Source organism: Musa acuminata, chromosome BXJ2-10 (genome assembly GCF_036884655.1).
Source record: "Musa acuminata AAA Group cultivar baxijiao chromosome BXJ2-10, Cavendish_Baxijiao_AAA, whole genome shotgun sequence".
Lineage (NCBI taxonomy): Eukaryota > Viridiplantae > Streptophyta > Magnoliopsida > Zingiberales > Musaceae > Musa > Musa acuminata.
Window position 1 is genome coordinate 36696370 of NC_088347.1, and position 12877 is coordinate 36709246.

At 40.4% G+C, this 12877-nt stretch overlaps 2 protein-coding genes across 3 annotated transcripts; one reads left to right on the forward strand and one right to left on the reverse strand.

Moving 5' to 3' along the window:
- Positions 1 to 246: 246 nt before the first annotated feature.
- Positions 247 to 4290, reverse strand: LOC135625524 (amino acid transporter AVT1I-like). 2 transcript variants are annotated; one of them, XM_065130425.1, is made up of 4 exons: positions 4246 to 4290; positions 2145 to 2362; positions 920 to 1524; positions 247 to 846 (listed from the first exon to the last, which is right to left on the reverse strand). In XM_065130425.1, the coding sequence occupies exons 1-4, from the start codon at positions 4275 to 4277 to the stop codon at positions 334 to 336; spliced, it is 1368 nt and encodes a 455-aa protein (XP_064986497.1). In that variant the 5' UTR covers positions 4278 to 4290; the 3' UTR covers positions 247 to 333. The 2 variants fall into 2 exon arrangements, with proteins under 2 accessions (XP_064986497.1, XP_064986498.1); XM_065130426.1 differs by lacking the exon at positions 4246 to 4290 and adding an exon at positions 2428 to 2549.
- Positions 4291 to 9298: 5008 nt separating this feature from the next.
- LOC135625526 (aquaporin NIP2-1-like) lies at positions 9299 to 12198 on the forward strand. Its single transcript, XM_065130427.1, has 5 exons — positions 9299 to 9490; positions 9617 to 9841; positions 11050 to 11244; positions 11338 to 11399; positions 11748 to 12198. Exons 1-5 carry the CDS (start codon positions 9350 to 9352, stop codon positions 12004 to 12006), a joined length of 882 nt encoding a protein of 293 aa, XP_064986499.1. The 5' UTR covers positions 9299 to 9349; the 3' UTR covers positions 12007 to 12198.
- The last annotated feature ends 679 nt before the right edge of the window (positions 12199 to 12877 follow it).

Sequence of the window (12877 nt, forward strand, 5' to 3'; positions counted from 1 at the left end):
TTATATTCCTTTGGTTATAAAACCCACATTTTTTAATGTTAATTATTATTCTAGTGATTGTTATGTTTCTTCTTTGATATATTATAACAGTTAAAATTTTAATAAAATAAGTAAAATATTTGGAAGTATTATCTGTGAAAAAATATATAAGCTTAACATCTATATATATATATATATATATATATATATATATATATATATATATATAGTATCTTATTCAATCATCAATAGATTTCCTATACGACATACTTCAATGATGCTATGAGATAGCTTAACCTTTCACCAGTCAAAACAAATTTTCTCTTATAAGGCTGATCACACCTTACAGCCTCTTCATAGTTTGTGATAGATCTCTCTCAAAGACGTGTAAGTACCTGTGACTGCCATCACGCACCCCATCATCAGAATACAGAAAATAATCACCAGCTCCACCACATGAATGCAGTGGGGTTTGAAGATCTTGAGGTAGCAGAGACATGGGAGCAAAATGGAGACAACCACACCCAGCAATGATCCAATGAATGCCATGAGGTATCCAAAGAACGGAATCGCTAAAGCTACGGTAACCATGCTGAGCATTAGGAGTGTTCTCGTAAGGCACGGTTCCAAGCTTTTGTGGTATTCTGCCAATCTTTCTTCAATGGCATTTGCGATGGGTGTAACCATCAGTGCATATTTCGTGAGAGGATTCACCACGGTCGTGTATATCGCAATCTTTGAGCTTATGTTTCCGATGGGGAGATTCAACGTCACTTGGGATTTCAGGTTGTCGCCATACATGAGGTATCCAATGATCGCCATTGATCCGTAATTGATAGTGCAGAGAACAAAGCAGACGATCAGTACCTGCAAACGATAAGGGGAATTAAGACAAACTAGAATACATAAATCAACGAGTGATTTGCTGCAAATCACTGACCTTAGAGAATTTGGTGGAGTCTTTCATCGAGGTGCATAAGGTGGGGAACACTGCATGACCACAGTAGCAGAAGGCATACAAACCTAACGCAGTTGGCAATCCACTCAAGTTCACAAGTCTGCCCCTTTCATGGAAGCCAACCTCGACCGTGGCAGCTGAAAGCACAGAGCAAACCATGATGACGGAAACCAGCACTCCGCCGGCAGAAACATAAGCGAGCAGCCCCATACTCCGCATCCATGTGGTCGGCAGGACGACGAGCGCGGCGAGGATGACGAACAGCTGCTTCGCTGCTATGTTAAGCATTGCGATCCGGATACTGGCGCCGGGGAACAGGTTTTCTAAGTTGTCCCCTTGCAGTATAAGGAATCCGATAGCGACGAGGTAGAGCTCGAGGTACATGAAGACGGAGACGGCTACCCTTCCCTTGTGGCCAAATGCAAACTCCCCGATGTCTGGGTAGGTTTTGATGTTCGGGCTCCTCTGCATGCAGCGCTGCAGGAGTAATCCGGTGTAGCAGCAGATGGCTGCCAGCATGAAGAGAACGACGAGGCTCAACCATCCGCCACTCGAGAGCGCATACGGAATCGATACTATCCCAACGCCTGCGAAACAAAGACCACCATGAATCGGGAATCTGTTTCTGTGATGCTTTCGTAGAGAGTCACCAATATTTCATGAATCGTGTGACCAAAATGAGAACGTAGAACCAAATGTGCAACTACGATCAAAAAACACATATTACACTATGAAGATGGCAATTCAAGACTATAATTGTAGTCACAATAGGTTATATTTCACACAAAATGAACATCCCACAAAATTACAGGTTCCTCATATTCCTAACAATTAGAATTTGAGAGAAGAAAATTCAAAATGAATTTAGAGATATTTTTAGAATTTTCAATACTAATTTAGATAGATATGAATAATTTTGTGAGGATCGTGTGATTATTAACATAGTAATGGCACCTTATTCATCTCATTTTTAGTAGTATGGTGAATCAAACACTGTTCATGAGTACTTCAAACCTCATAGGGAAAGAGATTGGTGCTAAGTTTAATTGGATTTTTCCAAAAGATAGGGATGAAATTACCTGTAAGATAATAGAATAAACAGAAACAAAAAATATAAAGAAGAACTCCATGGCTTCGCTACAAAATACTGATCAAAAGATGGAAGAAATCCATGAACAGAAACGGCGTCAGGAAGAGGAGGAGTCACCTGATAAGGCATTGAGTCCATTGAAACAAGTCCTGACAAAGGTAGCACCAGCCTGCGGAGACTCTTGCCGCTGCTTCCTGTACTGGATCTCATGCCCGTTTGGGCGGAGGAGCGGCACGGTGACGCCAGGGCCACCCTCGTCACCGACGACAGACACGGCATGAGTTCCGGCCTCCGGATCTGATATTGATGGTTTCACAGCCATCCTCTTGTTCTCGCTGAAACAGACAGAACTGGTTATGGATCAATAAACAAAGAGAGAGACGAAGGACGTGATCTCAACCACTTGCACCAGCGACGCAAGCGGCAGCGGCGGCGTCTCGGGAACAAAGAGTTTGGTGTGGACTTGACCTCCGTTGATGGGAGGAGTTATTGATTAGTCAGCACAATCCGATTAGCTGTAGGCTCTATCTGGATATGTATGTGTGTGTGTGTGTGTGTGTGTGGTTTTTTCTGGTTTATTCTTCTTCTTTATGGGTTGTTTAAGACAAAGTTACAAACTCTTGGAGAAATATCATCAGACAAGAATGTCATGCAGATTCCACTTAAATCAAAGGGTCTATCAAAAGCATCGCCTCTTATCCTTCCTTCATTGGAGTAGGATGCTAACATATGAGCACCATGATCCAAGGTGCATCTAACCCGATAGATCCATGGTCCCCGCATGCCCCTCCCCTCTCTGCTAGCTATCACCATGAAGCTTGGAGTCCGTCGTCTCCCTCGTGAGCAGACTACTTTATTTGATGGGACCAAAAGCAGCCAAATCAAAGGCGATGATCTATGCCTGTTCTCCTCGTTATATGGCAGAGAGTCGTCCTGCTATTTGAACTCTTGCAGGCATCCGTGGCTGTCATGTTTTGGAGTTCTTGGCCTTTGGCGGACAACGAATCTCTTCGCTGATGGATCTCTGGGCTTTTGTGGAAGCTTCATTATGTCAGCGTTACTTTTAATAATGAACATTGGCTTCCATTTTATAGCTTTAATTTGCTACTGAGAGTTGCTCGTGGGTGCCTAAAGTATCGCTCTCTCTCTCTCTCTCTCTCTCTCTCTCTCTCTATTCTTTTGGTCAGGTTGAAGTTTATAGAACATTTTGAATTTTTTTGGGAACATAAATGTGGCAAATTTTTGCCGTTTAGGAGTCTTCAGTTTGCCGGAATCAAAAGTATAAAAGACATAACATCTACTGTGCTCCTCAATCGACATGGTGTTGGTGTCGATTGAATTATGAAGTCACACAAATCAACTTCTCACAAGAAGTGAGCTCACTTTATCTGTGTGGTTAGTTTGATTTAAAAAATAAAAAATAAAAGTATTGTTAGCACCGAAAGGTCTTTCGAAATTAAACCTGAAATTAAAAAAAAATAAATTTTTTTTAAATTTAATTTTGTTAATAATTAAAAAAATAAAAAAAAGAAATAACTATCGGCTAAATCCATAATGAATGGAGAGATTACAAATCAAGATTTAGATAATAGAGAACGAAGAACCTAAAGAGAGACTATGGATATCGAAAAAAATATTTGATGAGATTACGAGTCGCATCATTCTTCCGGCTTGGCATCCTCAAAGGTGATAAAATTGTGAGATGGATTTGATACAATCGAATTGGATAGTAGAAGAAAAAAAGGCTTAAATCAGATTTATCATAGCCGAAGACAATATTAGCCCAAAAGAGAGGTGGGAGCTATCGAAGGAATACAATAGGAGAGAAAAGAAAAACCTGAAACAAGGGATAAAGAGAAAGACGAATTATCGAGGAAGGAGATGGTTCAATGGAAGAGGTAAAAAGAAGATAATTGGAGACTTATAAATCTAAAGGGATTAGGTCATAATGGACATAAATATGAGGGAGGGAGAATGATAAATAATAGGTAGAGGAATCATCATGAGCTAAGAAGAAGAGATCCCGATGGGCAGAAAGGATTGAAACGAGAGAGATGAGGTGAGCAAAGAGTATAATAGGGTTTTTACATATCATATTTGTATCGATTATAATTTCATTATAATACAATGATGATACAAAGAGAGCCCAACATAACACGAATAAAATACTAAGAGAAAAAAAAAGTAAACAAGAAGAGAGAGAGAGAAGGATCCCTACCTGATATTTAGTTGTTGGTAATCACCCATCATCTCTTCTCCTTCTTCTGCGACATTGGCACCATGGAATGACCTCTTTAAATAAAAGAGGGAGGAGATCTTAACCTTAGGTTTTATTTATTATGTAAAATTATAAGATTATCGTGAACAATAAAAAAAATAAAGGTATAAAATAAGAAGAAATGCAAAGATTTGATCCCATTGGATGATCTTACGATCATTAACTATGTCAATGTGTATCATGATGTACAAAGTCAATTATTAATTGTGTCAATGTGTATCCTGATATATAAAGCCAATTATGAACAATGTCAATGTATATCATGATATATAAAGTCAATTATTAACAGTGTCAAATGTGTATCATGATATATAAAGTCAATTATTAGTGCTATTTTTTGATATGGATGGTTAATGTTATACAATTCAAGTTTTATTCATAGAAACGTAAATAAGATGATGACTTATAGCTTGAGTCAATTTTGGCCGTCTTAAATAGATAGACCCATAGAGGAAAAGGAACTTATTTAAACCACAAGTTTTGTAGGATTATGTTATCAACTTATTAAAAAAGAAAAAAAAAAAAAAAGATCCTTTTTCAGTCAACAAAAAGAAAAAGAAAAGAACATCAAACCAATAGCTTGTAGCCCACTCCAAGGAAGGCTAGCATGCCTACCACTTTGAAATGGCCCGTGATCCAATAGATTTGTGGGCCCTCTTCACCTTTAGCATTCCGTCAACACCAAGTTGCAATAATTTAGTCAACATTTTTCACTCTTTAATTTTGATATATCTTATAATTTTTTATATTGAGAATTATATATATGACTGGAATAACCAGCAAAAATATTTTATAATTTCATTTTCTTCCGTCCTCATGTCTTCTTTTTTTTTTCTCTTTCTCTTTTTAAGAATCAAACAAAAACGATAAACATGTTTTTTTTTGTTTTATTGTTCTTTGACTTTTTTTACTGTCAACCCTTTCTTTGCAAAGTCCTAAGATCAAATTCACCACCTTAAGGAAAGGAGTCAGTTTCAGACTCAGTGCAGAATATAGACTCCGACTGCTGCTTGCTTACTCGAACTGTTGCTGCCAAACGTAGGATCGAAGAATGCTATCGCCAGGGTTGACAACGCAAGTTCATGTTTTTGTCGATCCAAGAATCTTTCTGTCCACTTCATTTAATAGTCTTTTTCTAGTTTCTCGTGACAGCGTACGGAGGCAGCATTCCTTTCCTGTGGAGATAAGGAATCGAATTGTATTATGTGATGCCTGCTGTCGTTCACAGAGACATCAAGGACGTTCTGGAACTCCGCATCAACGCCTGGTGAGCATGAAGCTATTCCTAGCCAACAATTCCCAAACCAACCGTATGGTAGGCATCAAGGACTCGTAGTAGGGCCACCACCCCGCCACCTTCACCACCGCCACTACCACCACCACCACCACCATCGTATCATGGGGAAGAGTGACTAATTCCACACCAAATTATATGCATGCGCTGGGTGCTGTGTGATCTCTCTGGAGAAAGGGGTAGGTCTTTTTCTGATGGAGAAGAAGACACTTCATGTGGTCTCTGATCTATAAAAGATGGGAATTCTCACGCACTTTTCCCAGTTTGGCGGTGATAGTGCATCTCTGCGTGCCTATCTTCGCCATGTGCCAGTGGCCTCCACTGTGGAAGAGTACTCCCCGCAGCCATTGGTCATCATGTTTTAGTTTCAGCTCAGTTAGTGGTGAGGACCAAACGCATGCTACATCTCCTCCTCCTCCTCCTCCTCCTCCTCTTCCTCCTGTAGTTACTCCACTATGTAAGACCCAATTCAACTATGGCGCATGAAATAGAGACAAGCACACTCGATTGCTTCCAAGTATTTTTGGTCGACGACGAGCAGCCTGTCCAAAAGGCAACCTCAGTGTCATTATTTTCTGAGAACCCCACCTGAAAATTATGTTTCTGGATGGTAATTTGGAGTGAACAACCTCCGCATTTAGTTGCAACTTATTTCACTTTCAATCTATTTCCTTACTTCACATTCATAATTTTAAGGTTTGTTTCTACTACTTTTTTTTATATGCGAATCGATTCTACTACCTTTTAGTGACGAATACTATGAAGAATATTATTAAAGAAAATAAATTATGATAAAATTATCGATGATATGTTATAATGATTTCAAATCATAAAAATTATGATACCATATTATCATGATTCTATCAATAACGAGGATCATTATATTTTCTATCAATATTTTATATTTATTATTGATTAAAAAAATCATATAATTATCATATTTTGTAATCGCTTGTTGTGCATATAAACTCATATACACTATCAGTAAAAAAATCAAGCAAATCATTTTTTTCAATGGGTTTAAGAAATATTAGAATCTCATTTCTTGTGCCTTTATTTCCTACTTGAGTAGACTAAGATTCATAATATCTTTATCCTAAGAAATCTTAAGGAAGATAGAGTTTTAGATTGATCTCTCTTTGTAATGTTAAGGTCTTAGTCACCTCCACAATATGATTTCATGATTTTCAAGAAAAAAATTCCACACATCATAATCAAAATCTATCATGGAGAAACTTTTATCATCAAAGTTATGTCTCTTGCTAATTTACCCCCACAGTTCATCAGTGAGAATTTTGAATGCATTTCTTGGCCCTGCTTTGCTTCTATCAATGCTCAACCTAACCTGCAAAAGAGAAGTTAGTGAGAGATATCCCCATTATCCCCATATCTATACATCTTAATGCCATAAATATAAATATGTTGATGAGATTTTACTGCATAATCTTCAAAGGTTATGAAAGTCTCTCTAACAATAAATACCACAAGAGAAACAAAAAGATTGATATGTTCTTTCTTTGAAATTAATGTAGGGACATTCTCATTTAAATTCTTTAGGACTTCGGAGTCTTCCTGTAGCTGCTGCCTATGATAATATCATCCAACAAAATAATTGCCACAGATCTCTTCTTTCATAAGCTGGCAAGTCTATATCGATGACTCAGTTCTAAGTTCTTCGTCAATTCACACCGTCTTGTGACAATGATGCCTGCACAAAATCACTTGGATCACCTCAGTGGGTTTTCATCCCTTGACGCTAAAACCCTACCCATAATTCAGTTGTCTTCTAGTATGCATGAACTTAGACAAGGTTTTTTTTCCTTTTCTTTTAATATTCCTTAAGCTTGGAAACCAAACCCAAACTCCTCGATTAGCTTCTTCGATGTATATACAAATGTGATTGATCCTCTATCATGTACTCAAATTACGTATTTAAATCAACTATTCAAATCCGTAAATGATCCTTAGATCAAATGTGGTGTGACCACCTTCTGATTTCTTCCAAGAAAAAGAAGAAATATATCACACATATCGATCATGTTACTGTTTTCATATACATCGATAGTGGAGCAGATGGTGCACCCAACTGTGCTCGCATGTCAGATTCTTTCTTCAATAATGTGGCTTTTCAATGGTGGGGGTTGGTCCAAGTAACATGCATTGTCCCCTTTGCCTAAAGTTGACTCGATGGCAATCAGTCAATTCTCTCATAAATCAACTCCTAAAAAGGACATAGCAATCTTATACAAAAATCTTCTCAATTAGTTGGCATCCTCATCTAATGTTTGATCTCAACTTCGAGAGCAGGGATTCATTAAACCTCCAAATGTCTTCCACTTCTCTAGTGTCCACTTTTGTGATTGTCTAAGACATTGGAGGAGAGAAAATAATAGCAAGTCAATTCATTTGTCACACTAATGAGACACCGAAAGACTTGCGGTTGATGTTCGACCAAAGTATAATAATATATCTATCATTTTAGCGTGGATCATTCCACAATTTAGCATCATTGCAACTTCACTACCTGTCGAGTATTGCTGTTCGAAGGTCTGCTTGATGTTTTGATAAGACCAAAAGTAGCAATCGATACGTGATAAGAAAGCACAATTGTTTGAATGCTTAGTTTGATGACTCCTTGAATTGTTCCTACTAATTGCATTATCCTAAACTCGTTTTAGGTAAGATTTCTTTTCATTAAAAGTTCAATATATATATTCATAAATATACACATTAAAAGTCAAAACTGTACTTGGTTTTAGCTGATAGATTTATACTTTTGGAAGAAAATGTTGACGGATGAAAGTACATAGATATTAGATATAATGATAATAATGTACTGTGGAGCTAAAATTTCTTGAGTTGCAAGTGCAGGTCCTTCATGATTGATGTTTTGACGTTCGTTGGAAGGTATATTATTATGATCAAGCTACTTGAAAGATGCACCACCGATTAAGGTGGCGATTACTGTATTCTGTAGCTTTTCCGACTAAACGAGTTCTATACCTCCCCGACACTGGGAAAAGAGAAGAGAATATAACTGTGCCGGAGTCTTCCATACGTTCTCCAAATTACCATGATTTATAAAGGTCACAGCAACACAAGTGGAAGACATCATTCATCTGTCACTTGTAAATGTTCGTATTATATTGTATGCTCTGAATCTTTTCTTCCTTCGTTTTTTCCGCAGCGTCTATATGACTTCCTTCTTCATACGAGTCCACAGAGATCATCGCCTTTGTCCCCGACATGAGTCAACAGAGGAACAGTTAAGTCCACTGCTAGTGCAGTCGCTATACCTAATTAATTACCCTTCCAAGAGAGTGTTGGAATCCACAAAAGCCCAGATGTTGCCTGCCCCAGCTCGAGTTTCTCCCACCAATCGAGGTAGAGATGTCCTGTAATCCGAAACTCCATTTCTTTCCTTGGCACTATAAACCGTGGCTTCATAGTCTTAGTGCGTCTCGCCCTCAGAGAGAGAAAAGATGAGGTCGGCAGTAGCTGAGTGACCCAACTGATATCTTTCACGTCTTTCATATGGATGGCTGAGCTTAGGCATGTTCTGCGCCAAGAAGCCACCTGTGTAGGGACAGCTTTTGGTCATTGGTAAATTGGAAACCCGGCTGACCGCAGATGCCACAGCCTTCTTTTCCAGGACATGCCATCATCAACCACTGCAGCTCCCTCTATAAATAGCAGCATGTGGAGAGCGCTAAGACACCATACTCGAGGAGTTCATTGGAGCTTGGAAAAATGGCTTCCTCCACAAGGCCTAATAGCTCCAATGAAATCCATGACATCGATGTAGTTACAGCTCAGAACTCCTACATCTCTCCGACTCTTCTTCACCAGAAGAGCCTTAAAGAAGTCTTCCCACCCTTTCTTGCAAGAAAGGTGCTGTGTCGATCGACTACTGCTAATCCACATATATCTTGCTTGGGCTTTTTCTGATCTATGCTGTTCGTTTCATGTTCACGAGACGACTCACTTGTTCATGGCTGTGGATGGCATGCACTTCAGGTTGTAGCTGAGACGATCGCTACCTTTTTACTGGTATTTGCCACCTGCGGCTCCGCCGCGTTGAGCAAGAGCAACCCAGGCCTGGTCTCGCAGCTCGGGGCATCAGTCGCCGGAGGACTGATCGTGACGGTGATGATTTATGCCGTGGGGCACATCTCGGGCGCCCACATGAACCCTGCCGTCACGTTGGCCTTCGCCGTCGCCAGGCATTTCCCATGGATTCAGGTGAGATTGCTTTTTCCGCGCATCGAGCTCTTGCAAGGCATCATCTTTTGCTCTTCTTCTAAGATGATGTTATGCTGCAAGGCAGCTCATCATATAAACAAACCGATGCACTGGTTTTTTCTTCTTACCATTTTCTTCCTTTCCATCGATACTCCGAGCTTTTTTCGTAGTACAACCAATCAGCTTTTTTCATAAATATGAGTTCCATCGAATCGTCCTGGATCTCTAAATGAGACGAAACTTCTATGTTAATACATCAAACATTTAATCCACTCGATGATTACGTGATGATAAGATTCTTCCAGTTCACAAGTGGATCGAAGAGAGAGGCAATCTTTCTTCCAACTTCTGTTGGTATGATACCTTTTGCATCTAATAAACAATCGCCTTTTGCATGACTCTATATCCATGTTGTCAGAAGAATAATTCAACAATAATTGAGTGCATGATTTATGATTGTGGGCCACAACAACTATCAAACTGCGTACTCTGCTTCTAGCTGCATCGCCATCTAACTCCTGTTGAAGCCAAAACTCCACCTTCATAGCTAGCCACTAGCAATCCTGCTTTCGAAGGGCTTTGCCCTATAGAACATGAGTACTCGAGGAGTTTGGTGATATAATTGTGGTGGGTGGTGGAAGGTAGATGACAGGTGCATGACTGACTGTGTGATGAATCTTTTGAGGATCTTGTGTGCCTTAAGGACTTTGGCTAGGAGCTTCTTTTGAACTATATGAACCAAAAAACAGGAAAAATAAAAATCCTTTTATTAGTTCTCATTGTTTGTGGCTCAGATTCATGGAATCAAAGAAGTCTCGAGAAAAGAGCCGTAATCTGATTTGTAATTCAACAAGTGGCTTGCAACATGCCATGACTAGTGGACCCATGGCAAGCTCAAATTGAGCCAATAGGATTCCCCAATAATAGCACAAGCCACATCAATCCTCATTGCCGGAGGCCGACAGCCTTCTTGTCCCCTTCGATTTCTACAGAATTGGGACAGAAAGCCGGAAGGGCAGCTTCGACATCAGCTCGGCTGGTATTGACATGGTAAACAGGTAGTTAATCCTCAGAATTTGGCATGCAATCAAAGGAGAAAAATGATCATTTGCAAATGAATCTTTCGTTCTGGATCCAAGTCCCATCAGTTTGTCACCATGCAGCGACCTACGGTTGACTCAATTGGCTCTTCCTACGGTCACCTGCAGGTCCCCTTTTACATGGCTGCTCAGATCTCCGGCGCCATGATCGCTTCCTTCGTCCTCCGCGAGCTGCTGCACCCGATCACCGATCTCGGGACCACGGCGCCGTCGGATACGGCGGTGAAGGCACTGGTCATGGAAATCGTGGTGACCTTCTGCATGATGTTCGTCACGTCAGCGGTGGCGACGGACTCCAAAGCTGTGAGCCTCTTATCCTGCTTTCACTTTAGCTCTAATACTTCATGCTTGCTCTTCTTCTGATCACCTGGTGGAACGCGTCTTCGTTTGATGCAGGTAGGAGAGTTGGCAGGGTTAGCTGTGGGTTCATCGGTGTGCATAACCTCCATTCTAGCTGGGTAAACTAAGAACATTTTATTCTGATCAATTTCAACTAGTTTAGACATGGTCAAGAAACCTAGCTACGCACATGACGAGACCTAAATCCATGCTCATCGAGTATCTTGGAAGATGAAACGCAGTCTCGTTCATGCACAACAATAACAATAACCTACCTGCTCACACAGTGTGTCATTTCAATACTGAAAGAACAGCTGCCACACACGGGCATTCAGCACACCACACCACTAATTTAGATCGATGGAATCGATTAAGAACATCACTTTTAGAACATACAACATAGGATGTGAATAATGGCAAGCAAAATGGCTAGGTTTACAGCTGTTGAGATGAATCGAGTTGTGCAGGCCGATATCTGGAGGATCGATGAACCCGGCGAGGACACTCGGACCGGCCGTCGCGAGCAGCAATTACGACTCGCTTTGGGTGTATTTTCTGGGCCCGGTGTTGGGCACCTTGTCAGGAGCATGCTCCTACAGTTTCATAAGGATGACCGAGACGCAACCACAAGCCACTGCTGCACAGAAGCTATCCTCCTTCAAGCTCCGCCGCTTGCAGAGCCTGGAAATGGCGAGTCCTACCAACAACGCTTTCGATAACATTTAGTGAAGGGGCCTTGATCTTGGAGGAGGAGGAGGAGGTTTCTGGGCATCGCCAACTGTTGCCTCCAATAATCTATCAGCATATATTAGCTGAAGTCTCTACTCGTGAGCTATGTGAAATATTGGATATGGTAATGCGGTTTTTGAAGCCTTAAATTCCAAGGCAGCATTAACGTGGAGCTATATATTTTCACTAGCATCATGTGATCTGTAGACTTGAATCTCCGGGGGTTGAGTGTTTTGTACATGAAGCTAAAGGCTTTTGCCAGCTCATTTAGTCCCTAACAAGAAGAAATAAAGTCCTTATCAGAAATAACATTACTAAATGCTTTTCTTGTGACATGACAATTTGTCTATAATCATGATAAGGATAATTTTAACACTATCAGCTCCTCCCACCATATTTACCAATGAAGCAACACCTAAGCACTAACATGGGAGTCACCTACTCCCCGTAACGGCCAATAGGAGGTCACGACATCTGTCCCAACCTCCCAAAATGAGCTCACAATATCCTTTCTTCATTTTCACCACAATCGAGAAGAAGATCACGTCTCTTATTAATGACTGTCAGTATGGCCCGACTTCACGAGCATTCCCTTTTGTACGATTGGCAGAATGACCATGCCTTGCTTGACCCAAAAGAGCATGAAGGTTAGATCTGATGAGCTACGTTGATGATCCGCTCTATGCGATGCCCCTGGGGGGCATACACTGGCAAGCCACTCTTGTTAAATGATTCTGTCACATAGTATGAGGGGACCTTGACGAGCACTCGTCCACATCACCAAGTGCTTAGGTATAAAAGTCGGGCCCAAGGCTAAATAGGGGCAAAATTCTTTACTCTTTCGCTTACATTATTAATCATTATCTCC